The 18,609-nt window shown below is 32.4% G+C and overlaps 1 protein-coding gene across 3 annotated transcripts in view; it reads right to left on the bottom strand.

Moving 5' to 3' along the window:
• CSMD1 (CUB and Sushi multiple domains 1) overlaps nucleotides 1–18,609 on the bottom strand; it is a 2,222,584-nt gene that overhangs the window by 1,593,002 nt on the left and 610,973 nt on the right. For all 3 annotated transcript variants that reach the window (XM_037812751.1, XM_037812753.1, XM_037812752.1), the window contains exon 3: nucleotides 8,797–8,909. In XM_037812751.1, coding sequence (XP_037668679.1) covers nucleotides 8,797–8,909 — 113 coding nt within the window. The remainder of the gene's footprint in view (nucleotides 1–8,796; nucleotides 8,910–18,609) is intronic.

Below are 18,609 nucleotides of genomic sequence, written 5' to 3'. Positions count from 1 at the left end.
ATAATAACAACTATATGAGGTAGGTAGTATTGATTCTTTACCAATGAAGAAACATGCAATGTCTAAGTAATTTGTCCTATGGTGGAAAACTGGACTGAACCCAGAATTCAGAATTCATGCCTTATCGACATGTAAATATTTAAATAATTAATTTCTCCTAAACCTTTTCATTTCTAGTGTTCTAATAATACATAGCCAAGTCCTGATGCTATATATAGTTAATATCTAGTGTATTGAGACAGTCATTAAGGATAAGTGACAGCAAACAACAAATTAGTTTATTTAAAAACTAATCAATCTTAAAAGCTTTGCTCATAAGAGTTTGTTTTAAATAATGATCAACTTTTACTTTTCAAACGTTAAAATTAGTTTATTTAAAAACTAATCAATCTTAAAAGCTTTGCTCATAAGAGTTTGTTTTAAATAATGATCAACTTTTACTTTTCAAACGTTACCTGGGGTTGCATACTATCAAACTATTGCTTATGTATGTATATATAAGCTTGGAGCAATTTGTCTACGACACGAGAGTACTGGGGAAAAATCAATAAACAAGTAGGATAAAAATTCTTGGGAGACTAGTGGTACAAAGGATAAAATTTAGTTTATAATCATGACGGAAGTATATTAAAAAAGGCAAGTATATTTATTCATGGTTTGGGAATCCCCTCTAACTTCAGGTATTAATCCTAATTTTGTTACTTAATCATGATTTTGAAGACGGCTCTTACATGGAATTAATTTGCTTTTTAGAGTGTTCTTTTAGACAGGCTATTATTTCTGAGAACAGATTTCTAGTGAGGATACATTATTTTCTTTTATTTTCCAAAAGCATTTCAACTACAGTGCTGGTCTTGGGACTCATTAACTCAGCCATTTGAAAAGAAATATTGAATAACTTTTAATTAACTGGTTCCATCTTTCATTCAATTTTCAGGTAAGAGTCAAAGATCCATTTAAGAATATTAATTTCCACATTATCTTCAGAAATCTCTTCCTTTTTAATGTTCATTTTTTCAATTTTTAATCCTCATTGCAACAAGCTAAATAATGCAGTTATACAGAGAAAAATCCAGCTATCTGTCCTCCCACTCATTCCATTCCCTCCCCAAAATACTTTATATGGATAATTCAGGTGGTATTCTCCTACAAGCATGTGTGTTTGTATTCATGTATACTTATACAAGTACTTTTATTTATATTTTTACCAAAACGGGATCATAGTAGATATTTTTCTGCATGTTTTTCATGTTTATGTCTCACAGACATCCCCTCAAGTTAATACTAATAGAACTAACTCAGTCTTTTTAATAGCACCAGATTTTAATGGGGATGCTTTGTTAGAATGACACTTGAAGGAAAGAGTACACAGTAATATAACAATGTATAAAGTTATATATGTTTCCAGGGCAAAAGACTGGCTAAATATCTCTGGATGGACCTCACAAGTACCATTTACTATCTCAATGAATTTATAATGATCTACTCCATCTGAACCAGAAACTAGATTATGTAGTGCTCTGAGAACAGATTCATCTCTCAGGGTTAAAGACACATTAAGTAAGTACATGGAATCAATATATAAATTAAAGTGCCAAATTAATAAATTACATTTCAGAAGTAGACTATTTACATTGATATGACCAGTCTACTTTTTTTTTGTTTCACTCTAGGCCTATATATGAAATCAAATTATAACCAGAAAGTTGCTTGCCTAACATGGAATTGGAACAACAGAAAGAAGGAAAAATAGATGTAAACAAGATGAAAATATGTTTACTGTAGCTTCATCAATCTAGAGAAGACATTCTGACCTTGACGTTAGTCATGGAACTCTTAAGAATTAATGGAGACTGAAATTTTTTGCAAGGAAAACACACATACATACAAAAATTATGTATAATTTATAGCTAGATAGAAACTTAAAGATAACTATGATCCCCAAACTAAGAAAGATATTCAGAATAGGGATAGCCTCGCAATGGACTAGCACAATTACAGTTGCTGCTGACATACATACTCACAGTAGGTTTGGCTCTGTCAGTAGATGACAGAATTCAAAGATATGATAGCTAAGGCTTCCTCTCCCTGGGACTGAGCTTAGAGGACAACAATCTTTGCCACTGAGACTTTGTGTTACCTAGGCTTGTGTAGTTGCCCAAACTTATTCTAGCCTTTATTCATTCATTAATCAACAGCCACAAATGTATGTATATACATTTGCTAGACTGGTTAAGTTTGTTTCCTTGTGGCAGCTCTACATTTTTTTTTTTCTGATACATTATTTGATCGTCTTAAAATTGAACTTTCAGAAAGTAATTGTATTTCCCCAATATCTAGGTTTGTTGTTGTTTCGTTTTTTTTTTTTTTTTTTGAGACGCTAGTGTAGATGTATTAACAGCAATTACTTTTTATAATGTAATCTAAAAACCCCACAAATTAAGGTCAAAGAAGATACCCAGGCTCTGGCATAAGGCTAAGGAAGTGCTAATATGAGGACAAATAGTTCTACTTGCTCAAAAAAGATGAAAATGTGTCCTTACGAAAGGGAAACCTAGGTTTACTAGCCTAAACTCATATAAATAGTTAAGAGGAAAGTAATTCTAGAACTTTTGCATTTGTTTCAGCTCAGTAGTGGTTATAAATCCAAAATAATATATCAGCTAATGGACAGCTAACTGCTGTTTCTTTGCTATCACTTCCTTCAGACAGGAACATTCTTTTCCTGCCAGGTAGGCCATTCATGCTCCATGCTTTAATTCAGGTTGAGTTTGGGTAATCACTTCAAGGAGAAATAAATCAGTGCTGACACTCTAAATAAAGCATCAAGTTTGAAGGGTAATAATCTAGTTGCTCTTTCTAAATCCAGATCCATGGAAGTTACAGGAAAGAAAATTCTACTTGATGGATGTGTCAGAGGGAAATGCCAAATACATTCAGCCAACAAAGAAACACACTCAAAATAAGAAGCCTCACCATATCCCCAGAGTTAATTAATTAGTGAAAGCCAGAATGAAAGGTCTCCATTGTAGCCAAGGTTCACTTTTCTCTGGCAAATTTTTAAGCAGTATATGAAAATGTAGCCATTTGCTTCCATAAAATAAAAATATAATGAATGAATAAGTGAATATTACACAATTTTGAATAAGGTTCTAATTTTAATGACTATATTGTGGGCCAATTATATTTTAAAGGGGGACAGTTTGTCCATATTGTGGATCATATAATCTCTCTGTTTGTCTTTAAATCATTTCAATGTTAATTTAGAAACTTCTGCATGAGAGGGTTTGTTAATCAAAGAGGAAATAAAATACAAATGAGTCAAGTTTAATATGTATTAGCAGTTTTGCTTTTAGGTTTTAAGGAAAGGAAACCTGAAATACAGGATAAAATGAAGTGGAGGGTTAAATTGAGTGTATATTTCTTATAAAAAATACTTTTAAATATTTACTCTGTACCAAATGTCAAGGATTCAAATTTTTCTCAGACACAATTACTCCCTTCAGGGTTACAAATAGAAATGACCACAGGAGATGGTATATTAAGTGCCATGTGATGACTAAAGTTAAAAATGCCATAAGAATGCAGAATTTATTTAATCCATTCGATCCCTATTCCTTATGCATATATTCTAGACATCAAAACTGTTGTTTCAAAACCAAAAGGTGATAAAACTATAAGATGGCAACATATACTACACACACAAAAATGCTAAACTTTGATAGTCCAGTGAACTGAATTCAGCTTTTTCTTTAATGATCTAACAGAGGGTTTTCTATATCAAGGTTGAAAAAAATATAAACATAACCTCCTAATTGGCAGAACAGAAACCATGTTCTATGCTCATTTTGAACACTGGCTGGCACCAAGACTATGGATTATCATTCCTCGGCTCCCGCTCCAGACTCATCTTCCATCAATCCCTCGTGATTCTGCGTTCCATTCTCCTGTCCGATCAGACTCCTTATAATTCTTAAAGATGACATAGTTTTGTATTTCTTTTCCCTGTATACTTGCACATATTACTTCCTCACTCACAAAGATTCTCTTATTACAGGTCTTCTTGAAGAACTTCTATTCCACGACTGACACAAAGTAGCCAGGTAGCATATGAGTTTTTTAAACACATTCTTCAAGACATAGCGCAAGCATGGACTTTCTAATGACCTTTACCTGACAGCCAATTAAAGTAGACTTTTTCCGTCTTTTACCCTCTCTTGTCAAACCACCGTTAACTACTTTTATCACCAACATTTTATGTTTTATTTAATTTCTGCCATTTCTTCTATATAATCTTTGTATTCCCATAACTGGGTAGATATTCAATGAATTATTATTCAATAAAGGAATAAGGGAATCTGTTTGTCCATTTACTTAATCATACACACACACTGTATAAATACATACACAATCCCTGACACATCTATCTATTTTTCTATCTATCTATCTATCTATCTATCATCTATATATGTGTCTTTCTATCTATGTATCTATCTATTCATCTATGAAATCTCTCAATTATCTATATATACACAAATATACATATATCTCGGTTAGGAGAGCATACCATTATAACCCAAGGGAATACCTTAGACCGACTTCATGAGCAATTGCTTTTTCTACTCCAACAAATGTAGAAATGATTTATATTGTATGGAACATGGTTTCCTACCCAAAGCAAAATGTACTGTTTAGTAATGTTGAATTCCTCCTTGCTGTAGCTCTAGGATTTACAGATTTTGACACTTTTGGATTCTTATAGAATCCATGCATAAAATTTAAGGCCAATATATTTAAAGATGGTATGCTGGGAAGCTGAGATAACTGTTTAATGTTTACAATTAGTATCTTTAATCAAAATATTGTACTGTCAGCAGTTATGGTTAAGAATTTCTCTTTTTCAACTACCGTATCATCCAACATATTTAAAATCATACCATTTCTAATTGGCTTTGCTTTAATCAATAATCCAATTTAACTTTGCTTCTGATTTGCCAATTTCAAAAATAAATATCTCTATTAAACTATGCATATGAATTGTATTCATATATTTTTTAGAAATCCAACCTCCCATGAAGAAAATGTTTGCTGACTTTAAATCTGCTTCCCAAACTACGGAATTGCCTTACACTCTTGAGAAATATTAAATACAAGGCAAATATTGATTCTAAGTGGATAAATATTGGAACCATTATTTTAATTAATAGTTATTGCTTTTTCTATCTAAATATAAATAGCATTATATAGAAATATTCTATTTCCAATAGAACACTGGATTATAAAAATGCAATCAACTTCAAAGAAAACATTTACTTATCAAAAAATTCTAAAGTGTCAATCTCTAGTAAATAATTCATGAAAACTACTTTAAACTATAATCAACATTGATTTGGATTATTAAAAGTTGATGTATCAAAAAATAACCAAATAGTTTATGAAACATTTAAAGTGATATTCAGAAAAAAAAATTAAGGTTTACAGTAACAAAAGAAATTTCATTAAAAAGTAAAGGTTATTTAAGTTAAGACTTAAAATATGCAGTGTTCCTATTTGGGAAGATGGAAAGTTTTTGTAATATATAGTACTAGAATAAAAATTTTTCAAAAATCCATAGAATTAATATAAACAGTAAACTCTAAATTAAACCATGGAGTATAATTAATAGTACAATTATATAAATGTGTTTTCTTCAATTTGTTTAACAAATGTACCACACCAATGCAAAGCATTAATAGTAAGGTCGTATGTAGGAATCCTGTATTTTATGTATGATTGTTCCGTAAACCCACAACTTCTCTAAGAAAAATATAAAAAATCCAGACTTCGGTACCAAAAAAACTAACATTTTGAGAACAAATATTTTCATCTTACATTCACTAGTGTTTTTCTAATCTTTAGTTTCCTTTGTCTCTAATAAGAAAAAGCATTAAAATACAGAAGCATTCTCTTTTAAAACTTGAAATATAAAAAGAACACTAGAGACAGTTACTTTGGTGTACAATTTCTAGATTTTCATTTCATCAAGTGATATTCTCTTTTAATGTTCTCAAATTTAATCGGTTACCATGCTTTAATCCCATGCCAATTTTCTGAATTCTAGATGATATGCTCCTTAGCAAATAAGTAAGCTTGATGAAAAAAGTAATTTATATTTTGATGCAGTAATAGAGAAAAATAGGAATACATGAATAAATGCTATTTATATATTTAGCACTACTATCTTATACATGAATATTGATGTATGAATAATAATTTATATAAATAGCATTTATTGCAAAGTACTGCCAGGAAACAATAAGGTTCAGTGCCCAGATTACATTTGTTACCAAGTTATATGCAGATTTTTAAAATCTGAAAGATTTTCTCAAATCCAAGCCAATGAATTTAAGTCAACATTTTAAACTACAATCTTTTATTACAAAAAGGGCTATAGCAATTTATTATTTTTCAAGCTGCTTTAGTATTTTATTTCTAAATTCAATTTCCTTTAGAAGTCTTTGATAATATGTAAAAATTTTATTATATTATTTGTTCTATATAAATTACTTAATGGACAGCTCTTCAGAATAAAATCTAGTATGAAAAAGGTAAATCTGAAATATCAAAAGGAAAATGTCCTGGTTATGAAAAAATTTAAGGTATTTTTTTTCTGCCCATTATTATTGGTTCTGTTCTAAGTATATTGAGTAGGTATACTCACACACTTTATACACTCTTAATAAAATCTTTTATTTCTCCATAATGTTCTCTTGTAAGTTAAAGTTGTATCTAAATTCCCTGAGGGAACAGGAAAAACTATTGATAAATAAGTTAATGCTTGCAATGAAAGTGTTTAATCTTCAGTTGAGACTATAATTAACTTCTTTCCATCACATAGCACAAATTCATTTTTCCAGGAGACCTTTAAGTTAGTAGAGAAGTATTTTTAATACAGATATAAAACTTTAGATACAATTTTAGTTTTATTGACAAAGTGCCTTCTTATTTTATTAGTGTTTTTTTTCTTTCAAAATAAAGGCTTGAGTTTACCTGTAAAATTCAGACTTTATTGTAATGTCACTATTTAAAATACGAATTTCACAAAGAATATAGCCATGTTTATGTTTTAGAAAATAACTTATCCACTGTTCACCTTTCCAGTCATTTTCCAGTTGGTCTTTTTGAATAATAATAAATATTTTTTTGACAGAAACAACCTCACCAAACATTTTTCATTACAGCATCACAATTACTAATACCAACAGCAATATCCCAGAAAGACTAGATAAAATGATTCATTCGGCAATTATTCAACATAAAAAAAGTTTCCACAACATTAACCTTTGTTAGAGAAGCCAACAAAATATTGTATTCACGTACCAACTTTATGTCAGCAAGGGAAGGGGAAATGCTGAGGTTTCTAAAAGGTAAAGGCATTGTCTGTCTTTTGAGTAAATATCATACATGGTGATTGGGCAAGGTAAGTTTCATGTAGTATAGGTTGCCTTAGAGACACTTCTTTAATGTTAAGCAAAAAAGAAATTATGTGATTTTAAAGTTTATAGGAAGTGGTAGATAGATATAACCAAATTTGTAAGCTAACAGTACCCATTGATCTTAATTAGCCTGTTACTTCTCAAAGATTAAATTACTCCCTGTTAGTCAGAAATATTCTTAAAATAGAGTAACCCTTTCAGACCTCTGATGCTGTTTTATTTACAAAATAATGGCCTGAAAGATGTTAGAGTCAGAATATCATACAACCCTGTGCATCATTCTGGAATAATTTTAAATGAAAAGATATATGAGACTGCATATATGTGCAAAGAGAACATTTTATCTTTATAGTGTCTAATAATTACATTATAGCCAAGTTCAACTGCAAAAGTAGCATATACACTTCAACTTTTATGCAAAGAATTATTTTCGTCCAATAGAACTTAGTGTTCTAAATAAGAACCTGCATGGAGGTGACTTAGCAAAGAATGACATCCAGAGTAAACTGTGTGTCTTTTAAATAGGCATTGGAATACACTACTACCCATATTTTCTTAATTAATAGGCTCAACTGCTTATGTTAAAAATAGTAGCTCTTATTGCTGTGAAAGGAAAATTTAAAATATTTATGTGAAACAAGTCCAATATAGACAAATCTCATGCCTTTATATTTTAAATATTTTAGGGAAATATCTTAATATCTAATACATAAAATGATGATCCATGTTACTTCCTCTATTAAATTTTAAACTTGTTTTTTATTTTTATTCCACCAAAAGGCAGTTCAATAACCATAGCAAGATTCCAAAGGTAGACACAAAATCTGAAGGCATAAAAACAAACCAAACAGAATTCCTATATCTAGCAATGACCAAACAATAAAACCAGAATAATTTTCTCAATTACAGATTCCAACTTTGACAAAAACTCACTTAACGGAATTTCCTTTATTTAAACACTTACCACCAAAAAACTTCTCAAAAAACTTTTTAAGAAAGCATTAAAAATGAACTCTGTTCACAGAATGTATGCTGCTAATTTGTATTCAAAAATTTTCAAAAATATTCCATTACATGCCCAGAATACCCAATCCAGAAAAGTTCTACCAACAAAGGGAAATTATAAACTAAAAAATCTGACAATGATTGCAAAACATATTAGCCAATTGTCAATATATTGCAAAAAAGTCAAATGGTAACACAGTTAAATCTCAGGTGAAAGAGCAGTGCTCACTTTTTCATTAAAGTCTTTAATCCACAGTAGTATGTGTGGCATTTTCTGGACAGTGAACATGCGTACAAAGCATATTAGGTCACCTACCTTCATACAATGCTTTAAAACCCTGGGCACTCACAGCAAAATCTGTCGTGAACCACAGAGTGAGGATAGATCCCGTGCTCACTATAGAGGAGGGTAGCTGAAATCCCGATAATCTAAATTTAAAAAAGACATGGACATAATTACATAGCAGGCATTTGTTAATGAAGCTTAAATGATAATGCAATTTCTTAACTCTTTAAACTGCTGTATGTCTATGTGAAGTAGGTCACTAACCAATGAGATGATCCACCCAGCATGGCTTTGCTAGGTAATTGAAATTAACCACTTTCAAGAACTACTGTTCATTTATTTTAACATTTTAAATAGAATTCGTTCTTAAAGGAAACATATAATACACCATTGTCTTCAACAGAGTACATGGAAGCTAAAGCAATAAAAGCAAAATCATCCTTATACCTGCTACATGAAACAGTATGTTTGCATGTGCTTTTGAAATTGTCCTTTACCTGTTAAATTATTAAATAGTGGCTTGTCATCTCATATTTAATGTGTTTCTTTTAAATATTCCCCCAGCTAAATTGAAGTTCCTCCTGTTAAAAAAAAAAATACTAGTACTTTAAACAGAAGTCAAGTGAATTGATTTTAACATCTGGTAGTCTTCAAAAGAAGACTTTTGGATACTAAGGTACGTTTTTTTTCACCTATATCTATGTTTGGATATATTAAGAAGTTTTAATGTTGATAAAGTTAGAACTCTGAATAAGTGAGCCATTACAGCGAGATGCAAAATAGCTATAATACTTTAAAACTGAACAGCTTTTAAAAGGTTCAACAAGATATGTCATCAATGTAAAGTGTCCTACTTAAGTAGGTTTGTGCACAGATATATTGTTTAATGTAGTCAAAGAAAAAGATATGGTGCCAAGTGGAATCAACCTGAATGTAGGAGAATTCTGACTTGCCAGTAAGTCAGTGGTATTAAATACCTCATTACAGCTGTGTAGGATGCCCAGTCAATGCTCCAAACCTCATCAACATGACTTATTATGCCCAAAGATAATGAAACATAGGATTAATGAAGAAAATGACAGAACCAACAAGCAACATAATAAAAATGATAAGATCATGTTTAAGTAACAGAATAGTTCCAGACAGGCTGGTAATAATTATGACGTGTTCCATTGCTTTTCAATATAAACAGTCATTTATCTGTCAGTCTAAGCTTTTACTTGACTTGCATTATAAAAAAACTCTCGGTAAGACCTTGGTTTTGGATGGTGATAATCTACTGTCAAATCATAATTTCTTCTAAATCATCTGAAAACTCATTTACATTATCATATAAGTAACAGACAATAATAAATGTTAAAATGTGTGAGCTCAAACATGATAACACAACCAAGCCATCTAGTTGGTTCATTATGTTTCATTTCTGAATCAGTGTGTACATTTCAGCTAGGATTGCAGCAGGGAGCAGTACTCGAGGGAAAGTGGGACCCGTCCAGCATGTCAAAGGCACAGTGCGATATTGTGTGAGCTGTCAGAGGGAAAATTAATCTTAAAGATGCTCTATCGTCTCTTGATGATAAGTCTTCAAAAACAAGACTTGAGAGATGACGTACATTACAGTAAATAGCTTACCTTTCCTTCTCTAAAAACTCACATGCCCCTGAGTATCTGATGTCTAGTCTCTCCCTTTTTGCTGTCTTTTGGGCTTTCTTCTTTCCTTCCTGTTTTGGCTCATCACCTTTATCTGTGTGGCTTCTTGTTGACTCCCTATTAAATTATACTGCTCTTTATGAACTAAAATATCAGCTTTTTACTTCTAGAGAGCTTCATTATTTTCCCTTTATTTTTTCCCTTGCACATCACTCAAAACCATTTCCAGATGTTCCATTCACCCGAGGACCTAAGTGACTTATAAACAAAAAGTTAACCAACACTTGCCATGGATCATGGGTCATAACTTTGTTACGTGATTTACATATTATCTAATTCAATAGAGGAAGCAACTCAGTTAAGTAGATGTTACCTACAGAAAGGAGATCAACAGCTGTTTTGATTCTTCTGCTCTTTCAACCAGGCTCCTGCACTACCATACAGAGAGCCTGCCAAAAGGGAAGACTTCTTTGACACCATTGCAGATTCCATATTTGAAAAAGCACTGGGCCCAGAAGCCATCAAGGGAAAGTCTGATACAATTATCATAAAAGTTTTAATCTTTACAGTAAGAAGAATACAGTGCTTGCTAGAATTTATCCTGTGCTTAAGTCGAAAGGTAAATCAAAAATAGAGGAAAGAAATTCATTACCCATAAGAGAAGAGCTCCTTTCAATATTTCAAGGCTGCTTGTAAATCAATTAGAAAATGGCTAACTCCATAATAGAAAAAAAAAGTAATGGGTGAGAATAGGTGGCATATAGAAAAATGACAGCTGAAATACACTTTATATATCTCATAATTGAAGGAATAAAATTCAACAAGATGATCATTTTAACCAACTAAGTTGGCAAAAACTATGAATGTTAAACAAACTACATAATTGATAAGGGTGTGGGATTGTAAATTGGACCTGCAAGTCCCCTTCCAGTATGCAGAACACAGTTACACTTGCACATGTGCAGAAATATGCATGGAAAGGAAGTTCATTTCTGTATATTTTTGTAATACAAAGCAGGAAATAACTGATTCAACCATCAAATAAAACAGGGTGTGCATAAACAAAACATGGAGCATTTATTCAAAGGGCTATTAGCAGATAATTAAACAAAATGAGATAGACATCAAAATCCTATAGTGTAAGCACCTCCAAGATCACTAGTTAAGGAAAAGGGAAGAGAGAGAATAGTTGATTGTATGTTCCCATTTGTAAAAACATAAATAAATAGGTATGTGTCTGGATATGTGTGTGTGTGTTCTCACTGAGTACAAATGCAAACATATATACATGTTCAATTTATGTAGAGATAAATAAAACTGTTGATAGTTATTATTCACCATCATGCTGGAGAGTGGGAATGAGAGTTTGGAGATACGACATAGACTAGCTTTTCATTGTACTACCCGTAACAGAATGTTTTAAATGGACTTCCAACTGAGACACTAAAATACTGTAGTAGGACATTAAAAAGGAAGATTTTTCTGAGAAATCACAATACAATACATATGACATTCCAAAGCTCTATGCCCCTTTAAAATATCCACAAAAGGAAAAGTTCTGAGAAACAGCTCTATAACTCACAGACTCTGAGTGGAGAGGGAGAAGGATTTGATGAAAAGGTTTATTTCCACAATCAACTCGTGGGAAAATTTGGAAAGTTCTCTTCAAGCCTAGTGAAGTGGCTTCCATGAGACAACCTAACTTTGAAATTGTTCTGCAACTTGGAAACATGAAATCACTGTTTACTTATGCATGGCTGAAAAAGCTACCGTGTGCCTTGAGAGTAGTAGTAGTTGCTGCTTCCTTCTTCTCTCCCCTACCACCTCACCTGTTTGCCTTGAAAATGCCTACTTGCCCCTCTCATTTCTATTTTAATATCATTTTCTCCAGGAGACCTTCCCTAATTTTCCACCACTGTTAAATGACTTTCTTATATGTTCTCCTATATTGTCATATATATACACTGCATTTTAATTCTTGTGATTTTCTCTGTATCTGACCAGTTTCTCAGTTGAGGGAAGAATGATGTCATACTTATCTCTGCCTAGCACCATATCTGTCTCAATACTTTTGACAGTTAGTTGAGGAAGGAATTAAGGAAGGAAGAAAAGATAGTAGGGAGTAGAAGAAGAAGGAGGGGGAAGAGGAAAAGAATGGGAAACAGAGGAAAGGAGGGAAGGAGGGAGGGAGGGAGGGAAGGAAGGAAAGAAGGAAGGAAAAGTAGTGTCAACATGAAGGGTAGTCACCAGTACATTGGCACAGGATTTTATCTTCAGATTTGCCAAAAAAAAATTTTGTCAAATTTTGAAAGACTAAAAAGTAAATCAGGGGACTTCTGCTTCTGGTAAAATGGAGTAGTGGAGTTTATGTATTTTCCCTATTCCTCACAGAAAGTACCAGCATGGCAGAAAAGGTCAAGTGGAAACCCACACAAGACTATAACAAGGCACCACAACACCTCCACCAGAGTGGTGTCAGAGAAGGCCAAGTATGCAGCTAGCCAGTAAAGAGGCCTCTCACTCCCCACAGCATCGATGGAGACCACATGGGAAGCCTGGACTTCCCACACACACACCTGGCAGTAATGAGTCATACCTCCCCCTATCCACTGGGGTAGTGTTTGAAGAAGCTTAGTAGAGAGTCAAGACTCATCATCACCCAACATTAACAAGACCACATGCACTGTGGTGTCAGTGGAGACTATGCTTGGAGCTGGAACTCCCACCCCCACACAACAGTGAGGAGACATCCCTCCACACACACACTGGATGTCAGAGGAGCTGATTGGGGAACATGGTCTTCTAATTTCACTCAACAGTGTTGAGCTAGCACTGTCCCTTTGCCCTACTGGAGTGATATTGGAAGATGCCAAACTAAAACAGAAGGTTTAAAAGATCCACTGTTTCATAACAAAAATAGGAAAATGCTCAAAGATCTATTAAGATACCAATTATAAAAGGACCATTCCAAGCTGAATGAAAAGACACTCAACAGACACCAACACTCAGATTACAAAGTTGTTAGAACTGACAAAAATTTCTTAGTTGCCATGATAAAAATGTTTTAACAACAATTATGGCCATACTTGAAACAAAAGAAAATATAGAAAACATTAGCAATGAAATAGTATCAGCAGAAAAACAAAATAAATAAATAAAGAAAGAAAGAAGAATCAAATACAATGATTAAAAAAAACCCTCCAGTGGACGGGGTCACAGTGGAATGGAGGAATGGAGTGATAAAGAGAGAAAAATCAGTGAGCTCTAAGATAGAACAATAGAAATTCCTCAGTCTAAGCAACATGAATAGAACATCAGGGGTCTGTGGGAATTTAACAAAAGTTGTAATACATGTGTCATTGGAGTCACAAAAAAGAGAGGAAAAGAGAGCTGAAAAAGCACTCAGAGAAATAAAGGCTGAAAGCTTTCCAGATTTGGCAAAAGACATAAACCTACAGATTTAAGAAGTTAGTGAATTCCTAGCAAGATGAAACCCCCAAAAATCTACACCAAGAAAAATCATAATTAAACATCTAGAAACCAAAGACAAGGAAAAAATCTTGAAAGCAGCCAGAGAATAATGACACCTTATCTATAGGGGAAAAACAACTGGAATGACAGGGAATTTACCATCAGAAAGCATGGAAGCCATAAGGAAGTGGCAATATAATTTGCAAGCACGGAAAGAAAAGAACTGTCAACTTAGAATCCTAAACATATTCAAAATATTCTTCAGGAATGAAGGACATTTAAGATATTCTTTGATTATGGAAAAATAAGAGAATTTAATACAATCAGAATTACCCTAAAGAATGGCTAAAGGAAGTTCTCTAAACCTAAAGAAACTTGAAAACTTAAGAGGAAAAGAAAGAACATTGTAAGCAAAAAAAGGGGTAACATAATACGTTCTTTTCCTCTTTAATTTTCTAAATTATGTTTGATGGTTGAAAGCAAAAATTGTAACATTGTCTGATGTAGATCTTTATAAGTAGAGAGAAATATTTAACAAAATCATTCTATAAATGGGGGAGAGTAAAAGGATATATACTTTGTTTATTTCACTGGAAATGCTAAAATGGTGAGATCGTGATATGTAATGTATCTATATATAAAATGTAATACCAAGAGCAACCACTAAAAAAAATTATATGCTGTCTACAAGAGAATCACTTTAAATATAACAATATACGTAGGTTGAAATAAAAATGATGGAAAATATATACCACGCAAACTTTAACTGAATGAAAGCAGGAGTGGCTATGTTAATAACAGATAAAGTCAATTTCAGAAAAAAAAAAAAAAAAAAAAACATTACCAGGGACATAGAAACCCATTTTATAATGGTAAATGGGTCAATCCATTAGGAAGGCATAGGTATCTCAAATGTGTATGAACCAACAGAGCTGCAAAATATATGAGCTGAAAACTGATAGAACTAAAAGGAGAAATGGACAAATTCACAATTATAGATGGAGACTTCAAAACTTCTCTTTCAACAACTGCTAAAACAAATAAAACAACTAGACAGAAAATCTGCAAGGATATGGAAGAACTCAACACCACCATTAAACAACAGGATCAAATAGACATTTTTAGAATACTCCGCCCAACAGAAGAATATACATTCTTTTCAAGTATTCATAAAACATAGACCAAGATATACCATACCATGCACCATAAAACTAATTTCAATAAATATAAAAGACTTGAAATCATACAGTATTTTCTGTGATCACAATGGAATAAAACCAGAAATCAATAACAGAATAATCACAAGAAAATTTCCAAACACTTGGAAAATAAACTACACACTTCTAAATAATCTATGAAATAAAAAAAGGGAGTCTCATGGGATATAAAAAAGGCCACAGAACTGAATGAAAATGGAACTACAATATATCAAAATGCGTGGAACACAGCTAAAGCAGTTTTGAGAGGGAAATCTATAGCATTAAAAGCATATATTATAAAAGAGGATAAGTCTCACATCATAATTCAAACAACATAGAAAAACCTAATAAAAACAGAAGGAGAGAAATAATAAAGAGAAGACTTCAATGAAACTGGAAACAAGAAAACAACAGTGAAAGTCAATAAAACAAGCAGCCAAGCAGCTGATCCTTTGAAAAGATCATTAAAATTGGCAAGCATATAGTAAGACTGATAAGGAAAAAAATTAGAAGACACAAATTATCAGTATCAGGAATGAAAGAGAGGATACCATTATAGATCCCAAAGGCATCAAAAGATAATAAGGGAATATTACAAAAACTCTACTCACATGAATTTGAGAGCATAGATGAAATGGACCACTTACTCAAAATACGCAAACTACTACAACTTACCCAATAAGAAACAGATAACTTGAGTGGCCCTGTAACTATTAAAACACCCCAAATGGCTTTACTGGAGAGTTCTACCAAACATTTAAATAAGAATTAACACAAATAATACATAATCTCTTCTAGAAAATAGACAAGGATAAAGCATTTCCCAGTTCATTTTATGAAAGTAGTGTATTACTCTGCTGCCAAAACCAGGAAATGACAGTACAAAAAAGGTGAAAGAAAAGGAGGAGGAAGCAGAGGAGAAGAAAACAACTGACAAATATCCCTCATACATAAAGACAAAAAGATTAACAAAATAATAGAAATTATAATTTTGTAATATATAACAAGAATTATAAACCATTAATAGGTAGTGTTTATTCCAGGGATGTATGGTTGGTTTAATATCCAAAAATCAAGCAATGTGATCTACCTTATTAACAGTCTAAAAAGAAAAATAACATTATCCTAATAAATGCTTCATAAAAAGCATTTGACAAAATTAAAAACAATCATGAGAAAACCTCTTGGAAAACATAACTCGAGGAGAACTTCTTCAAGGTACAAAAGTAATTCAGTGGCAAAAAGATGGCCTTACCAACAAATGGTGCTGGAGAGATGTCCAGAGGCAAAAACAAATGAACAAACCAACAAGCAAACCTTAACCTAAGTTTCCCATCTTATATAAAAATTAACTGAAAGTGGATCATGAACTTAAATATAAAACATAAAACTATGAAACTTTTAGGAAAAAACACAGAAAATCTTTGGTATATAGGAATAGGCAAAGAGTTCTTAGACTTGATACAAAAAGCACAACTCATAAAATGAAAAACTGATAAACTATTTCAACACAATTAAAACCTTTTGCACTGTGAAAGACCCTGTGAGGAAGATAAGAACACAAGCTACAGACTGGGAGAAAGTATTTGTAAGCCACATATCTGACAAAGGATAAGCATCTAGAATATACAAAGAACTCCCAAAACTCAACAGTAAAAGAATGAACAATCCAATTAGAAAATGGGCAAAAGACATGAAGAGTCATTTAACTGTAATGGATATATGGATGACAATTAAGCACATGACATAGTGTCTAACATCATTAACTATTAGGGAAATGCATATTAAAACCACAATGAGATACTGCTACACATCTACAATATTAGCCATACTAAAAAATAAGGAAAATGGAGCACTTATACATTGCTGGTGGGAATGTAAAATGATAGTGCTATCTTGGAAAATAATTTGGCAGTGTCTTAAAAAACTAAACTTACCAATTCCATATGAGCCAGGAATCATATGCCTGGGCATTTATCCCAGAAAAAAGCATGAAGATTTATGTTCACACAAAATCTGGTCACAAATTTTTATAGCAGTTTTGTTTGCAATAGCCCCAAACTGGAAATGACCATGATGTCCTTCAGGGGATGACTGGTTAGACAAACTGTGGTTCATCCATCTCATATAAAACTATACAGCAAAAATGATACAATCAAGAACCTGGATGAATCTCCAGATAATAATGCTGAGTGAAAAAGCCAATCCCAAAAGGGACTCCATGATTCCATTTATATAATATTGCTGAAATGGCAAAATTGTAGAAATGGAGAACAGATTGATGGTATCAGGAGTTGCAGAGAATGTGGTACAGGAAGGAAGTGCATGAGCTATAAAATGACAACGGGAAGGATTTTTGTGGTGATGGAAAATGTTCTGTATGTTGACTCTATCAATATTAAAATCCTGGTTATGATACTGCATTGCAGCTTTGCAAGATATTACCATTGGGGGGACTAGGTAAAGCATGTGCAGAATCTCTCTGTATTATTTCTTACAGTTGCATGTGAATCTACTATTGTCTCAAAATGAAAAGTTTAATAAAAATATTAGACTGGAGGAGGAAGGGCTGAAAAGCACACAAGAAGATATGCATCAAGATTAAAATAATTTTATTAGTAAAAACCAAAAACTATATTTTGTAATAAAAACATTATCTCATTAGGTTAAAAATGAATTATACAAATAAAGGTTGAAGATCACTTACTTTAGTAATAGTCCTTTTTGAAGTTTTAAATAACTATTAGCATAAATGGAAATATCAAATAAGTGATCATGCTTTAAAATAAATAGAACCATATGTCCTTTGTAGTTAATGAGCTTTATAAATAATCATGATTATAAAGATATACGAACAAACTACTTTAGCTCAAAAAAAAAAGTAACAAGATACTAAGGGTTCTTAAAATAATGTCATATAAATATTGTTTGTGGAAGGTTGGGGTGTTTTGCCTGCATGATGATGGACAAAATATATATGTATGTGATCCGTCCTTGGTAGAGGGGGATGGGAGAAGGTGAGCTTATGCAGTTGATCATGAAGATTGTTCAAGAGCTAAATTTGCAATTGAAATGTTTATGGCCATTACACTATCCCACTCCTGAGAGTGAGGAAATTTACAATAAAGGCATATGAGGCTTACTCTTTGTTCTCTTCTAAATATGCTGTTGAGGAATCTCTTTAACAGTACTTAGTAACCTTTGCATGAGGACCCCTAAGATGAATAGCATGGTGTCCGAGTTTCTTGGAGGAATACCTGCTTCTTATGGGCAATTGGTTTATTTTTAGCATGCAATTATTGATGGAGGTTATCAAGTTTCCCTCTTACTGTTAGCTAACAGAAAATGCAGAGTTAAATTTCTGGCCTTATCTAAGCAACATATGGATTTTTGCAGTAGCTTCATTCCAGATTCCATACACTGCACACCATCTAATTTTTATCTTGCTAACATCTGTTATCTTGTATCTTTGTAAGTCACTTTATTTATAGTTATAATGAATCAAGCTATTATTAAAGTAATA

The sequence above is a fragment of the Choloepus didactylus genome, chromosome 20, assembly GCF_015220235.1.
Source record: "Choloepus didactylus isolate mChoDid1 chromosome 20, mChoDid1.pri, whole genome shotgun sequence".
NCBI lineage: Eukaryota > Metazoa > Chordata > Mammalia > Pilosa > Megalonychidae > Choloepus > Choloepus didactylus.
The sequence above is the reverse complement of the archived record's forward strand: the minus strand, read 5'-3'. Positions and strand labels throughout refer to the sequence as shown.